We start from the raw sequence: 16,737 nt of genomic DNA, 5'->3' as shown, positions 1-16,737 counted from the left end.
CTAAACAAAACACTTCCTGTTTCAAATTAAAAGTTTCACTGAGAATTTTTGTTACGAAAAACACCAACCTTCAGTGTTTGATATAATTACTGCCCAGGACACCAATTGTGTTAAAGGAAAATAAGAGCTAAATTTAACCCGTGTTAAGCTCATGATAATTGTAACTCATGATAAAATAAATGTTTCTGGCACATGCTCAACTCATGCTCCAAATTCGGCCACTCTTGGCTCCAAAATAAAATGGAAAACAAACAAACAAAGAAAAAATAATCATAAAACTAGGACATTTAATATTCATTACTGCCTGAAGAAAATAAGAATAACCCAGGTTAAACTCAGGGTTCTTGCCAGGCTAACAGAGAGTCACATGTCTACTGAGCCAAGCCTTCCTTTAACCTTACCTACTAATGAATTAGCAAGTTTCTTTAAAAAATAAATGAAATTGTATTAACAAATTAAATTTTCACCATTAGAGGAAAAACATTTCCAACCACCCCACAGATCATTATGTACAGCTGATATTCGTTTAGATTCTCTCTCCAATCTTTCTGTGTTAACTTCAATAATAACTTCCACCAAACCATCAATGTGTCTGGTTCTGCTGGAGGCTTCTTCCATTTAAAAGGGAGTTATCCTTTTCACTGTCACCAAGAGGAGCTCAGAGGAGGTCATTTGATTGTTGGAGTTTTTCCTCTATTATTGTAGTCTTTACCTCACAGTATAAAGCACCTTGTGGTGACTGTTGTTGCAATTTCGTGATATATAAATAAAACTGAATCGATTCAGAATTCACTGTACACAAACAGCATTAATGAAGGTTACAAATGTGGCCTCAGACAGTAGACTTACCTCTGTACTGCTAGACAGTGTAGTGTTTGACACTGTTGACCACACTTTTTATTACAGTTGTTAGAACATGTCATAGATATTAAAGGTACTGTGGCACAGTGGTTTAAGTCATATCTGTCTAATGGACTCCAATTTTCTCATGTGTGAGGTAACTTAAAGCAGACAGAGTTAATTAGAGCGTTGTATGTATGTATTTGTCCATCACCTCAGGTTCCAGTTCATTCATGAAAGATCAAAACAAAATCCCCTGATTAGCCTGTTTCTCTGTAACACAGAGAGACAGAGAACCTTTCACACTCACTCATGGACAATTTAGATTCCCAGTTAACCTAATCCAGTGCAGAGAGAGCCCACGTAAGGAATATGCAAACTCCACACTGGCCAGATGATGGATTCGGACCACGAACCTTGAACCAAGACACTGAACGATTCAATTTGTATTCATCTTTTCAATTCTCCTTTCTTCCTGTATTTTTCTGTATTATTATTATTGTGCTTGATTTGTAGGCTAATATTGTATGCTGTTATTCTTTTCTGCCATTTCTTTTTTCTATTTAGTAGTGTGCTGTCTAGTGTAGTGTGAGTTTTTCCACCCCCCAAAAATAAAAAAAAATCAAATCAAACATTAGCACAACTCATTAGCATAGACCTCTCTGCTGAATCACTCTTGTTATTAATCTCTGTCTCTCTTCCACAGCATGTCTTTATCCTGTCTTCTTTCTCTCACCCCAACTGGTCGCAGCAGATGGCCCCGCCCCTCCCTGAGCCTGGTTCTGCTGGAGGTTTCTTCCTGTTAAAAGGGAGTTTTTCCTTCCCACTGTCGCCAAAGTGCTTGCTCATAGGGGGTCATATGATTGTTGTTGTTTTTTTCTCTGTGTGTATTATTGTGGGGTCTACCTTCCGATATAAAGTGCCTTGAGGTGACTGTTGTTGTGACTTGGTGCTATATAAAAAAATGAATTGAACTGAACAACTCTCCATCTTTTTTAACACTTCTGCACTTAAATGTCCCATATAATTTAACAATTACAACAAGTCAACTCAAACTCATTCAGCTTTCAAACAACATTTTCTTGGAAATGTATTCTCTGGTATTATTATGTGTAAATTTATTTTCTCAGAGCAAAGTGAATATTTATCACTGATGCTCTATTATTTATTTATTTTTTTTTCTTTTGCTAGAATTTTAATTTTTTCATAACTCTGTGTATTACTTAGTATCACGGTGGTTTAAATCTCTGATCCCCAGAAATCGAAAATGTACATGTTAAAAACATACTCTGGAGAAAGAGTCGCTTTAATTCTGAAAAGATTTGACCGGAAGTGCTGTTCCTGTGTAATGTTCGAGTAAGTCCAAACCAAGCCTCGTTAGTGAGATGCTGGGAGCTGAGTAGGATTAGGAGCGCAGCAGGAGAGCAGCAGCTCGGCTCTCCGCGCTTTGTTTTCTGCTCAGATCATCAAGAGCTGCAGTCTGGTGTGGAAACGCTGCGTGTAGTTCTTCTCTCTGAAAGCGACCTGCCTTTTTTCTCCAGAGGACATCCCACCGTACCCATTGCAACAGGTCGAGCAGGAGGTGAAATCTAAAACAATATATATAGATGTGATGTGACAGTAAAGCGCAGAGAGAGAGGCGGGCAGCAGAGGAGGTTGACGGTGTAAGCTTTGATGGTTTCAGCTGCAGTGGATGCGACAGAGCGGGGAACTGCCAACATGATGCCGGTGAGTGGAAAATCACATTCTGCCTTAATGACCCATTCATGCACAACTGTCACCACCATCTGAGGGGGAAACTCCGAGTTCAACTTTCTACCACACATCCTTACATAGCTGCATCACGAATTTAATTTATAGGACCACGCACTGAGATCTTCGTGGAATCCCTTTAAAGCATTTTTTAAATAAGAATGTGTCTCGAAATAACACGTCATGTTTTATAAATTAAACTTTTTTGTCGCACTAATCTTTTTCGTTGTACTTGGCTTCCTCTGACTTTGTAATGTAATGATAAATACTACATATAACACAATTAATATTTAACCACGCAGTATATTTATGTTTGAAAATAAAGATATTAGGTGTAGTTTTAAGTTGTGTTAATGTGCAAACGTTCAGCTTTAAATCACGGCTATGATTGTTCTTAGCGGTTTGCTTTGTGTTGATATTGTGTCTTTGCGTTGGGTGCAGTTTGCACAGTGCTGTCATGCAATGAAAATTAAAGTAACTTTAACATTCACACTCCTTAGAAATTGTAAAGTGTTCTCACATTTTCTCCTTGATCAACACAAACTGAAATCAACTCGATCAGTAACATTACTATGACTGTTAACTGTATTACAGTACTCTGTTACAGTATATCATTTTAACCCCATTCCTCACACTGTATCTAGCAGATATCTGCTGAATACAATGTGAGGAAGCTTAAACAGACAAACAGGATCAGTTAGACAACAGATGCCAGTGTGGTGGAATCAGACAGAATAGGGATTACGTGTTCCTCTCATCACGGACCAACTGCAGGTGACACAGAGGATTTGAAGTTGTCTGGTGTCTGTCTGCAGTGACTCAAACACAGCAGACTTCTCTGTTGCACCAACCAGTGTCACAACCAGATGTGAGCAGGCCAGCTGTGGATCTACTAATAATAGATTAACACCATTGCACTGCACCATTGTTTTCATGTGGAATGATGGTAATCTTCTGGTTTATGAGAATAAAAAAAGACCTTTTCGTGCATGCTACATCCTCAGTCTTACTTCTGCTGAACAGTTTGACATTTCAGGCTGTGGTGTTCTGGTACTTGTCACATGTCAGACGTCCCACTCTTCACTGGTGTCCCGTGTCTGGGAACCACCAAAGTGTCATTATTTCACTGAAATTCAGATAACTGACACGTTGACTGGTTGGATTTAAGTGTGTTTCAGCTACAGTTATCTGCATTAATGATGGGGGGGTGGGGGGGTTTGCACACTAATGGATGGCAGACAAAAGAGGAACTTTATAGACTCTGTTGAAGGAAACAGAATCTATCAATGAGGAAATGGTGAGATGAACTTCTCATTTATTGTTCTATAGACAGTAACTTCTACTCTTGACTTCATTATTTCTACATAGGTTGTTTGGAGGAAGCTCTTATAAAACAACCAATTTACTCACAACTTGTCTTAAATAAAGGTGTAAAGGTGACATAATATACTATATGCTGCTAAATGTAGCTTTTTTGATTCACACTTCAAAATAATCTTTATTTTTATAAAAATAACAAGTTGAAAAAAACAAACCAATAAACTGCTACCAATGTACTATTGATTAACCGCAAATGAGATTCTGTGCACTCATCTTTGACATATTTTACCTTACCGACAAAAAGCAGGTGTAACAGATGTACAGAACAAAGCAAGTGTCAGGTACTTGCATCATTTTCTAGTCTGACTGTAAATTCAGCAGATCGCAGGATATCGACCTGTTTCTCTTGTTCACTCATCTTTATAATTTCTCTTCTAACTGCTTTGATCTTTTTAAACCTCACCTAGACCGCTGGCTTGCGCTGTGGCAGTCGAGCTCCTTGTGGCTTAAGCTACGTTACCTTTGTTAACTTCCTTAAAATATCCATGTTCAGCTGGGTGAAGACGATTTATGATTAAGTTTTCATGGTGCTCCACCTACAGTTTATTTTGAACTGTTTGACTTCACTCATAGTGAAGAGCTTCCATGTTAATGACATGTTGTATGTGTTCATGTGACTGTTAGCTCATAACTGAACATGGTGACCAGACAGGATCAAGAATGCTGGAACCAATCGAGCCCCTGGTCAGCTGATTTGTACAACTTTACTTGATTGGCTGCCCTCATTAACAACATAATGAACAGCAGATGGGTGGAGCTTCTATGCTCTCATTCAGAGCCATGTGTCCTCCAACACAGCAACTACAGGTTTCTGGATGTTCATGAACAAATGTTGATTGGTTGACAAAGTGGGTGGCTGTAGCTCAGGAGGTGGAACCACCAACCAATCTGTAGGTTGGTTGGTGGTTCGCGATGTCTTCTCCGGCGCTGATAAGTGGCGTCTGTCTTGTGTCAGTGACGTAAAAGACAGATTTAATGCGACATGACCATCAAACAGCAGTCGCTTTCTAAAACATTGGATATGTATCGGATTCAGTACCACATACGAAAGGGACCCAGATCGGATTTGTGCCGTTCACACTGTCATAGCATGATCGGATATGGGTCGCATAGGGTCAGAAAAATCGGATTTGATGCGCTTTTGCCTGCAGTGTGAACGTAGCCTAACTGATGCATCCATTGGAATGTGAATGTTAGACAGAAAGCACTTAAGCATAGAAAAAGTGCTCGGATGAATCAGTGAATGAGTGCTTTGAGTGCTCAGGCTGAGTAGAAAGCCGCTGTTTAAGAACCCTTACAACTGAAACAAGGGCAGAGAGTCAGGAATGAGAGAAGTGTGAAAAGAAACAGCAAAGATGCAACACACAGCAGTCACTGTTTTTAACACTTGGTTTTACTTGAGCTCTTTTGCATGTTAACGCCGTCTTCTCTGGCAGCCTGATAGAGACCCACAAGCAAGAGTAGCCCCAGATCCGTTACACCACATTGTACACTGCCTCCATCAACAACAGGCCCACTCTGCAGGTAGACAGGGTGTCCACTGACTGCTAATACGCTACCACTGCTGAGACATGATTTCAGAATAAGTGGGAGAAATCTTAATTAAAAGTATGAGATTTGAAAGTATTTCCACTGCAGTTAGAAGAGTTCAAGAAAACCACAGAGCTCTATTTTTAAATAGTGGAAGTTGTCAGTATTGTTTCTGCTGAGACAGTCACTGTGGCTCACAAAACAAAAAAACCCCCAAAACAAAACGTTTGTCAGTCTTTTTTTGTTCGTTTTTCATATTAACTTTGACGTCCAGACTGCAAGAAAAAGAAGGAAACAGGTGGAGGACCAGGATCAGATTATCTGTTAACCAGACAGGAAAACCTTACTGCAATGGGGGGAAAAAGAGACGTCAGTATTTTCCAGCAGAAGATAAGGAATATAATATTATGTTTAAAATAAAAGGTTCAACCTGATACTTTTGGTAATATTTTGTTTTCTTTACAAGCATATGTTTTCATTTATTACAGTATATTTAAATCTGACCATTTTGTGATTTACAATGTTTTGGAGAACTGTAATAACATTATTATACATATAATTTAGAAACCAGATTTTTTTTAAAAGTCTAAAGTGAAACATTGAGAGCAGCCTGTAGAGATTACCTGAACATTTGCTGACCTTTGTATCTAAGACTTTGTCCTTGTCTACTTAAACCTCCAACACTATAAAAGCATACACATATACTATGTTTGTGTATATGTATATAAGAGGGAAAAAAAAACAGAAAAGCATAAAAGGACCAGTTCTTGTGATTCAAGATAGTGAAGCAAGCCTTAAATGTTACATAAAAGCTGCCTTTAAAAAGGCAGCACACCCTATTCATTAAACTGCATCCTCATAATCTTCCAGGCTGAGCTCAGTGGAGCTCATTGTGCTGCTTGGTAACTGTTGCCACAGTGACCAGAAATTAACACTAGCACACTCACTAACACACACACGCGATTCAAGGTCATATGGGAACACTCTTTATTTAATATTCCTTAGGCGATGAGGCGCTAAAGCATTTGTAGCCTTCATGTTAGTTTGCAGCATCACCCTGGTGCTGATATTCAGGTCTCAAAGGTGACGATAAAGTCAGACTCGTCCCGCTCTGGCTTTGTTTACATCTTTAGGCAGAAGCATTTTGACAGTGAGAGTACTTCCATTCTTTCATGTTCAATGTATAAAATTGCGCTAAACATTCAAATGTAGAAAAGTCACCTTCTTGTTGACATCCTCTGACAGACATCAGTAAGAAAATTGGTTTTCACCATATATGTTGGCCAATATGCTAACGTGTTTAAATAAGTATATAATCAGCTAATCAGATGGCAGCAACTCAGTGCATTGATCTATTTAGGTATGTAGACATGGACAAGACGAGTGGCTGAAGTGCAAACTGAGAGATAGCGTAAGGAGGAAAGGTGATTTAAGTGACATTGCATGTTGGCGCCAGACAAACTAGCCTGAGCATTTCCAGAAACTCCTGGGATTATGTTTAGGTTTACAGAAAACTGTCTGAAAAACAGAAAGTATCCAGTGAGCAGCAGACCTCTGGTGTAATATCCCTTGTTGATGCCAGAGGTCAGAGGAAAATGGCCAGACTGCTTTGAGCTGAAAGCTCAGCTCAGCTATACATGTACACATATATACACACTGCATGTTTATAAGCACAAACAATGCTAAACACTGCTGATGACAGGCGTTACTAGGTAGGTAGATTTTATTAATAGTGTGTAGTGTAATATTATAAGTTGGTAGGTGGGTTACAGACACCAATAGCATCATAACATACACTTTATCAAAAGGTATGACTTTATAGATGATTAGTCAGCAGGTGGGACATCTCCCAATATAATCTAACAAAACAGTGTCAGTCAAGGAAGACAATGTGAACAACAGATGTCTGGAAGCATTCTGCGTTTATACTGCTCACTGTGGGAGCGTCCTAGACAATGGGGTCGTGTGTATTGTTTATCCAATATTGGCATGTCATGTGATGCTGGTAGCCATATGGCTACAGCCCTCCACAGTGCCTACAAAACATTTGGGATGTGACCTGCAGTGTGGCAGCTGTCAGCATGTTGCCCTGAGCAGAAACAGGACAGATACTGAATGAGTGAATGAAAACAGTCGGCACATTGACAGCGAAATGTGTTTTCAGTCAGTTTAGTTGTGATTTAACACTCTGTTATAAATAAAGCACGCTGAGATCAAAACCAATATTCTTTGACCTTTGGTTTTCCCCGGTCTCGTCTGATAATGTTTCAAATTAGCTTCAGTTTTGAGCTTCTGATCTCAGGATTTCAGATCTACAGAAATATTTGACAGAATTTCCTAATTTGTCTAGTTAATTATAATAATCAAATGATTTAATTAAATCAGTGATCTACTGTGTTAAATGTTTAGATTTATTAACTGTCACATTTGTAGTCATTGGTGCTTTCATAGAAATCTACATCAGCACCAGTATTAAAAAAAATAAAATAAAAATGTTTGCAGTTGTAATCTGAGTAGCAACAAAAACAGCTTAAAATGTTTTTAATTTGCTAAAATTATGTAATACGTTTCTTTTGTTGATTAAAGCTGAACTATATGTATCCATGTGTGTTTGTCTGCTTCTGTTGTGACGTCTCAATTGTTGGCGAGTCAATAACAGGATTACGAGGTGACTCCATTTTGATCATTGTTAAGACGAAGCTGTTGACCTCTTTCAGACAGTAGATGGATCGTTAATTTCATCCCACACAGCAGTGGGGGGTTGTGGTAGTATTAAGCAGCGTGATGCAGCTCTAATTCCTGGCTGGATTAGGAGCTGAGGCCACAGGACTTTAAGGCTCGCCGCCTGTTGACTAGCAGGTTCACTCTTCGGGGCTTTTTAATATTTCAGCTTTCACACGTTTCCACTTTCAGCTACTATGGGTGCAGCAGTGTTTCCAGGATTTCACAGGGTTTTTTCCTCCATGATTGAAATTAATGATGTTGTGGTGGTATAAAATCAAACAGCCTATACTGTCCTCTTGGAAGGATTTCTTACAGTGTTTTAACTGCAAGATGACAGCTTTGGTGTGTGTGTCATGTTTGTGTTTTTGTGCAAGTGTCTGTGTTCGCTTGTTAAAGGCTACGTTCACACTGCAGGTCTTAATACTCAATTCCGATTTTGTGATTAAATCCGATTTTTTTGTCTGCTCGTTCACACTACAAATAAAATGCGACAGCAAACGCGCTCTAGTGTGAACCCTCAAAGCGGCCGCATGCGCAAAAGAAGACGTCACACACAACGCGCTCTGTTTAGACCCAGACCAAACAGTATTGTTTGACTGATGGCCCTTAATATAAAGACTTCGGACTTCACGTTTCCCAATTTTTGCTTTAAGTTATTTTGTTATTTACATAATAATGTAAATAACCTAATAATGATCCTTATTGCTGTTTTAGAGGAGCGGTGCTTCAAAGGATAGTTGCAGATTTCTGTCAGAATCTGCAGATTATACAGTACAAATAAAATGTTCACGTTTCTCCAACATTGTCTTCCCAACAGTTTCACCGGATGGCCAGGAAGCATTCACGATGTCTTCTCCGGCACTGATAATTGGCGTCTGTCTTGTGTCAGTGACGTAAAAGACTGATTTAATGTGACTTGACCGTTCAAACAGCAGTCTCTTTCTAAAACATCGGATATGTATCGGATTCAGTACCACAAACGAAAGTGACCCAGATCGGATTTGAAAATGTCAGATTTGTGCCGTTCACACTGTCATACCAAGATCGGATATGGGTCGCATAGGGTCAAAAAAAAATTGGATTTGATGTGCTTTCGCCTGCAGTGTGAACGTAGCCCAAGTGTTCTAGTGAATGAGAGAGTTTGTGTGTCTGTATGCCTTTAAAAGAGCATGTAATGGCTGCAGTGAAGAAGAGAGAGCATGTCAGCATTCTGAAGTTTGTGCTTTGATGCAAAATTTAGTGCTGCTGAAAACAAGGCATGATGATGGTAAAGATGTTAATAATTGTGTGGATGCCCTCAAAGGCCTCATACTTTCATGTAGAAACTCCATTCAAACTTTAAAACGTTCTCAAATGATTGGGCTATTCCTGTGTGATTCAGCTTTTTCATATCTGATACCGTTTTCATTTAATGCCTCTTTAAGTTTTCAGTTGCAGATTTGTGATTTTTCAGAAAATACATGTGTTGCTATGGTTGCTATGCAATTAACTCAGAGTGAGCACTGGTGCGTTCTGAATTTTCTCTTCATGTCTGAACAACTTCTTGCTACTCACTCAATTTCCACTCATCCCCCACAAATTATACATCAAAACGTAGGTATTTTTGCTGGCTTTAAGACAGTGTCACTATAATTATCGTGCGAGTTACGGTTTTTTCACAATTTGCCTCGAAGTGACACGAAGTCTAAAAACTCCCCATTCAAACTCTATGGGGAGGTTGTGAAACTCAGAGCTGAAATACTGAAACTGAAGGCATTTTCAAATCGTCATATCTCCTTAACGAAGCAAAGTTAAGACATGAGGCTTGTGCCAATTCATCTTCAGACACTGCTGACACTCACGGTCGAAGCAGTTTTTACAGTCATCTTACCGTTGAGCCATAAATTACGTTTGTTTGAGGGGTGGAAATCTGTCCTCCTCTCAGTTTTCAAACTCCGAAAATGAAGCCGTTTCTTCTCTCGTCATATCTCCGCGACGGAGGTACAAAGAGCTAAGTAAATCGCAGTCAAAGTTCACCAAAGTCCGCTGATTCACCCAGTGCAAGAATTATGCTTCTATCCCACCTAGTTTTTGAGTTACACGACGTTTTGTAACTCCAAAAAACGGCGTTTTCGCCTCTCACCGCGATCTAATTCTGACTGCTCATCAACCTGTTTTCCAGGCATCCGCTCTCTTTGCCAGTGGCGCAGTTGGTAATGAAACGGATCTTCAGACCAAAGTTCGTGGGTTCGATTCCACCTTGTTCAACATTTTTTTCCACTACAAATTGATACACTATCACAGACCTGTAATTCATATTGATAATTTAGTACAATTCTGCAACGTTTAATGATTTTGGAAGCTTTTCTAATATGGACCTCAGATTCTTGTTAACGCTCCATGGCAGAAATACATACAAGTACACAGCCTGATAAAGCAGACAGAAGAAGTACCTCTGATTGGTTCAGCCTTTTCACCTCTTATCAGCACAAATCTCAGCCTCTTCTGCTGTTTTTATTAGAATTTTAAGCTTTTTCACCGTTTTTCTGTTACGTGAGAACCAGTTTGGCTCAATGAGTAGCTGAAAAATGTCAGCCTCTTCTGCTCTTTCAGAAGAATTTCAGAGTTCAGCTTTTTCACTTGTTTTAAGCACAAATTTCAGTCTCTTTACCTCATTTCACAACAAAGTAGTTCTTCCTCTTCACCTCTTTTCTGCTAATTTAAGCTTCTGCTCCACAGTGCACATTTTTCTTCTTATCATATCTTTGCTTGTGACCAGAACTCATTTGGCTCAGAGGGTTGAGCAGCTGCCGTGAGACCCGGAGGTTCGAATCCTACCTGTGACAGTTGCCGCACATGTTCCCTGCTTGCATGCGCAAATTCTGCTTATTCACCTCTTCTACAAAAATTTCGGCCTTTTCACCTCTTATTAGCACAAATCTCAGCTGTTTACAGAAAAAACTCTTTTGAGCACAAATTCTGCTGATTCATCTCTTTTCAGCGCAACTTTCTGCTTCTTTCCATCCTTTCTGCAGAAATTCTGCTCATTCAACTCTTTTCAGCAAAATTTTCAGCCTTTTCACCTCTTATCAGCACAAATCTCAGCTGTTTTCAGAAAAAACTCTTGAGCACAAATTCTGCTGATTCATCTCTTTTGAGCAGAAATTCTTCTGATTCACCTCTTTTCTGTAAAGTTTTCAGACCTTTCACCTCTTATCAGCACAAATCCCAGCTTTTTCAGCTGTTTTCAGCAAAAACCTCTTTTTAGCAGAATTCTGCTCATTCAGCTTTTTTCAGCAGAAATTCTGTTGATTGAACTCTTTTCAGGAGAATTTTCACCTCTTTTCAGCTCAAATCTCAGCTGTTTTCAGAAAAAACTCTTTTGAGCAGAAATTCTGCTCATTCACCTCTTTTCAGCGCAATTTTCTGCTTCTTTCCATCTTTTCTCCAGAAATTCTGCTCATTCAACTCTTTTCAGCAAAGTTTTCAGTCTCTCCACCTCTTCTTTGTGGGAATGAGTTTGCCTCAGTGAGATGACTAGCCGCCTTGAAACCAAAAGGGCAAGGTTCGAATCCTACTCAGGGCAACACCTTTTTTCAGCAGACATCTTCAGCATTAAGGCATCCACACAGCATTTTCGCAGGAAATGCAAATTTTTCTAGTTAATGTTAATAATAATTCAGTGTCCAACGTAACAGGCCACATGTACATTTTTATTAGAACGTGGAAGAGAAAAGACAACTTGATTATATCATCCCCTCCTGCTGGTACTGTAGCTTCAGCATGCATGCCCATTTCACTTTTGGAAAGAAAGCGTGAAATGGTCACAGTGGACCGGTGTGTCTATTACATGTTTTGCTCACAAACAACAGGTTGCAACGATTGACAGCTGGTGCTTCTGGGCAGACATTTATGGAAATGCCTGGTGTGACGTGTTACTCATCTCAGCTGACTATTTATGTTACCCATTTTAATCAGAGCTACAATTGAAACTGACTGAAGGTGACTGAGGTGAAAAAAGTGCACGCACTCACAAATGTAGTCTGTTTTTAAGATCTGTTGATGTTCAGGAATCAGTGGTACCAATGACAAGAGACTCCCAAGAGAAACTTTCTTTCCTCCACCATCTCTGATTGGCTGCAGTGTTTCCTGGTCTGGTGACAGTGGCCCACTTTGTCTGAACCTGAAGGAAGACAGCATTGCTCCAGTTTTCTTTATGTAGGACAGTAGGCAGGCTGGTTGACGGCTTCTCACTGAGCCCGTTAAATCTCTTTCAGAGCCTTTGTTGGTTTTATTATTTCTAACACTATTGCAACTTAAATTTCTTGAGTATTTCCATTTTCTGTTGACAAGAACAGCTACTGTAGCCTGCAATAACATAAAACAATCGTTCTTAAGAGCTAAAAGGCCAGGAGAAACGAATGGGGCTAAATACAAAATTACACTTTTCTTTCTGACAATGTTCATTTACGTTTGCAGAGTAAACTTTCAGTTTGACTGAACGAGACCAATAAAATTAACAACGCCCTTAGCAACCTTTCTTATAGTAATTAGGACTAAAGTGAAAAGATTATTTTATTTAATTTGAAAAAAAATCCCACTCATGTGTGACCTCATGGGTGCCTAATCGCTGGCATTGACAAGCTTGGAGCTGCCCATTTTAGCTCTGCCATGGTGACACTGTGGACTTGTTTCAAAGCCTGAAGTCCAGATTCTCCATGGTAGTCACTTTTTCACAGTTATATCCATGTGAGACATTTTAGTTCTCATCTTTTCCTCACACGACTGTCTTGCAGAAAAAATAGAAAGCACACGAACAAATTCAAAAAACCAAGAAGACTGAATGTTGCATATATGAAAGTTATTTTGCTTTAGTTCTGTATTGAATTGATTCCTATAGAATCTCTGACAAGCAATCCTCAGGTTAGTGACTAAAAAGGTAAACTGTGTGCACTGAAGTACCCACTGATTTGTCAGAAATGATCAATAAGATCAATAATTGTCACATCCATATGCCCAGTAATTTATCCCTTTGTGTATTTGCAGTTGAGCTCTCATTTCGGTCGACTGTATTTGTGGTTTTGAGTAAACTGTTTCAAGACCTTTTTGGATGGACTCAGTGACATTTAGCTCACATACTTGTGTTCCCCCCAAGATCAACCAATACCGTTTTCTCCTGTTACACCTTAACCAGGCCTCTTACAACAAAGAGGGTTGTAAATTGGTTTCAGCTGCTTTGGTGTTAATGAAATCACTAACATGTGCACTAGAATGCCAACAATGAGACAGACCTAAAACAGGAATGTTTTACAGGTGGAGGCCTGTTTCCCCTCAACTGGGTATGTCTCCTTTGTGCGAGTGTCACGACCCACTCGATAAAGCCTCTTTTAATGACACAAAGAGCGGCTAGGTCCACACGGCTTCAGGACGCACCACGTGATCATCAATTTCTATCACTTGGTCAAAGACCCTCCGCCCCCGGAATCAGTGACGGACGTCGCCACTGAGCACATGATGTGATTGCATCCCCGTGTTCTGTCCCCAACACGTTATTAAACGCTGTTCAATTCGTACCCGCAATCAGGGGACAGGCGCGGGTAACTGTGTGTTTTGACCTTGTATTTCAATATCAGCGGCACTTTGGGACACTTGTGAATATCACCATGAACACATTTCACCAATACACACTCCGCTTTCAGCAATGCGCCGGGGCGAACCAAGCTTTGGTGCATAAGGCTCTGCGTACAGACCGTGTCCCCCAAAGCATGGCGCATACCCCGTTGACTCCTTACCGGAACGCTGTAGTCCCTCCTGAACCGGGGGAGGGTGTCGGAGCCCGAGCGATGTGAGTCTGGCATACCAGCTGAGTTTCGGCACCACTGTAAAGGACCGTGACCCGACACGCCGCTCTTTCGATTGTGTAACTGTTTTTTTCCTAAATTGATTGTGCACTCTGGTTCGGCACACACACCAGCCAGCTTCCATCCCGCACACACACTTCTCCTCTCGTGTCCGACCTCGCTGAAGGGAGAAACCTTGTTTGGTTGATTATCTCCACCTGGCCCTCCAGCCTCCCTGGCCCTGCCCTTTGAGCTCACTGCGCCATCCCTCCCCCTGCGGCTGAGCCAGGGACCACGCCTCCACCACGATGATGGCACAAGCATACATTGGCCCTCATTCACAAACAGCGTGCATAAATCATGCATTGAAACTTTCATGTACAAACCTAAATGTTATCAATATTTGTATAGTTGATTTGTACTTCACAAACAACTTTACAAATGTGAGTACAAACAAATGAAAGCCTGACTGACTTAGAAAACTTACATGTTTGCAAAATGAATACTAGTGTATTTATATTTATTATATATATTAGGTGATAATATTATTACCAATAATGATATAGTGATCTTATTATTAATTAGGTCACTATATACACTTTTCAAAAACATGGTTAGAATTGTTCTTTTTCTTCTTTTGGCTGTTCCCGTCACCAGTCGCCACAGCATATCGTCTGCCTTCATCTCACACTATCCCGGGCATCCTTTTCTGTCACGCCACCCCCTCTTTTATCCATGAACTTCTTGGGGGTTGCTGTAACTCAGGAGGTGGAGCAGGTGATCTACTAATTGGAAGGTTGGTGGCTCCTGAAGCTCCACCTTCAAACATCCTTTGTCCAGTATATTCACTATCCCTCCTCTATATATGTCCAAACCATTTCAACCTTGCCTTTCTAACTTCAGCACTGACGTTCGATTTGCAGCTTCAAACTCATGATTCTGACACTCTTAACCTGCACAACACTATTTCCATGCTTTTCTTTTAAGGTTACACTTGCTTCATTTCTCTTCATATTTACTCTGTGGTAGAAGAGTGTGACTCCACCTCCGTTGCAGTAGCGTTTAGCTTAAAATACTGTTTTGTCTTTTTTGAATGCTCAGCCCCTCTCTTTTTATATCTTGTTGGCATATGCATCATATATGTTTTTGTTCTTTTGAGCTTTTTCCAGACCACATTGACTGGAATGAATAAAACGGAAATCAGGGCAGAAAGAGCTGTGCAAAATGAGAAAAGCCAGCTCAGGGATGTCAAGTTGAAGATTTTAATCCTTAGACCAGCTTTGTGGATGGGAAACCTTAGAAGAAGCTCTGATAAGCCTTTGAGCATGTTGTTGGTTAGTGCCTAGTTCACAGGATAAGTAAAGGCTGGAAAGTGCTGAGTGCTGCATCCACGCAGGTTGGCAGGCTGTGGGAAGTAATCTGGCTGTGGGCCTACCCTGCTGGAGTAACAGATGGCTCATTGCATCATGGGAGTTCTGTCCACAAATATCTGTAATAGTTGTAAATAGCGCAAAAGCTGCAATAAAGGTGAAAAGGGCAGGTTTTGTTTTCAGTGAAACTGTTATGTTGCATGCTGTTTTACTGAACACAGTCTGTTGACGGACTATTCCAATGATTTTGGTTTTAACACTTTAAACAGAACATTGGAAACCTGACAGCCCTTGGAACTATTTTAAGTTTGTGCATGTTGTACAGGTCTGTTGTGAAAGTGAGGCTGGTGATCTTATGATGTTACTGGTTGAGTTTTACTTATGGTTATGCTTATGAGTGGGTACTAACCAAAACATATGAGCATGAGTAGCAGAATGAACCTCATCCAAGCAGTAGCAGAGTGAAGCTTTTGGTCATGCAGGAAGTAGACCGTTCAACCACATTGAAGAGGACAGTTGAGGTAGTTCTGGCGTCTGATTAGGCTGCCTCCTTTATAGAAGGAGGTGATATAGCCTCAAAATTATATCACGAGATTTTAAGAAAATTTGCAATAATTATATTTTATGAAAATATAAAAAATGCTTTGTTGATGCTCAGTTCCTTTCAGTTTTGTTTATATAGCACCAAATCACAACAAAATTGGCCTCAAGGTACTTTATTATTTTAAGGTACAGACCCAGTAATACACAAGCTCACAGTTGTAAATCAATGACGCGGATCTCTCGTCCTGCTTTTCAAGTGAGCTACTGTCCTTGATGACAGTCTTCCTAATTTAAAGGTAGTCTATTGAAACAACGTGCCAGCAGCAGCATTATAGTGCAATCGTAGTGACACAATATTCTATGACACATCATAAGTCAACTGTAAGTTTAAGTTAAGTATAAATTACATAATTAACACTTTAGATTGAAAGTAACTAAAGTACTTTACCTGGGATGTTGTTTCTTCCTTTTTAACCAATAGCTTAAAGTAATGGTTTTCCACCATGTAGCTGCTTCAGGAGTTTCCATCTAGCATTTGCTTTTTCTGTCACGTGGAGTGCAAGTAGCAAAGGCTGACTTGCCTGGCTTTATCTCATTGAGAGATGAAACATCTCTACAAACATCGTCATCTTCACAAAGATGTCCAGTCCTGTTTCGTCCCAAATACCATTACCTGGATGACTGAGAACCTACACAGACATATCCACTATCATTCGGTTTCCAATTTCAGCCAATCAGCATTCGACTTATGCACAGTGTTGTTGGTGTAGCTGGTTAGA

The 16,737-nt window shown here is 40.0% G+C and overlaps 1 protein-coding gene across 1 annotated transcript in view; it reads left to right on the top strand.

Annotated features, from left to right (window-relative positions):
* Positions 1–2,187: 2,187 nt before the first annotated feature.
* LOC102785362 (apoptosis-stimulating of p53 protein 2-like) overlaps positions 2,188–16,737 on the top strand; it is a 35,665-nt gene continuing 21,115 nt past the window's right edge. The window contains exon 1 of the mRNA XM_087841417.1: positions 2,188–2,568. Within this exon, the coding sequence (XP_087697543.1) occupies positions 2,515–2,568 (54 nt within the window). The 5' untranslated portion in view covers positions 2,188–2,514. The remainder of the gene's footprint in view (positions 2,569–16,737) is intronic.

The sequence above is a fragment of the Neolamprologus brichardi genome, chromosome 6, assembly GCF_056152115.1.
Source record: "Neolamprologus brichardi isolate AB-2024 chromosome 6, ASM5615211v1, whole genome shotgun sequence".
Classification (NCBI taxonomy): Eukaryota; Metazoa; Chordata; class Actinopteri; order Cichliformes; family Cichlidae; genus Neolamprologus; species Neolamprologus brichardi.
Note: the sequence above shows the minus strand (reverse complement) of the source record. Positions and strands in the feature narration are given on the sequence as shown.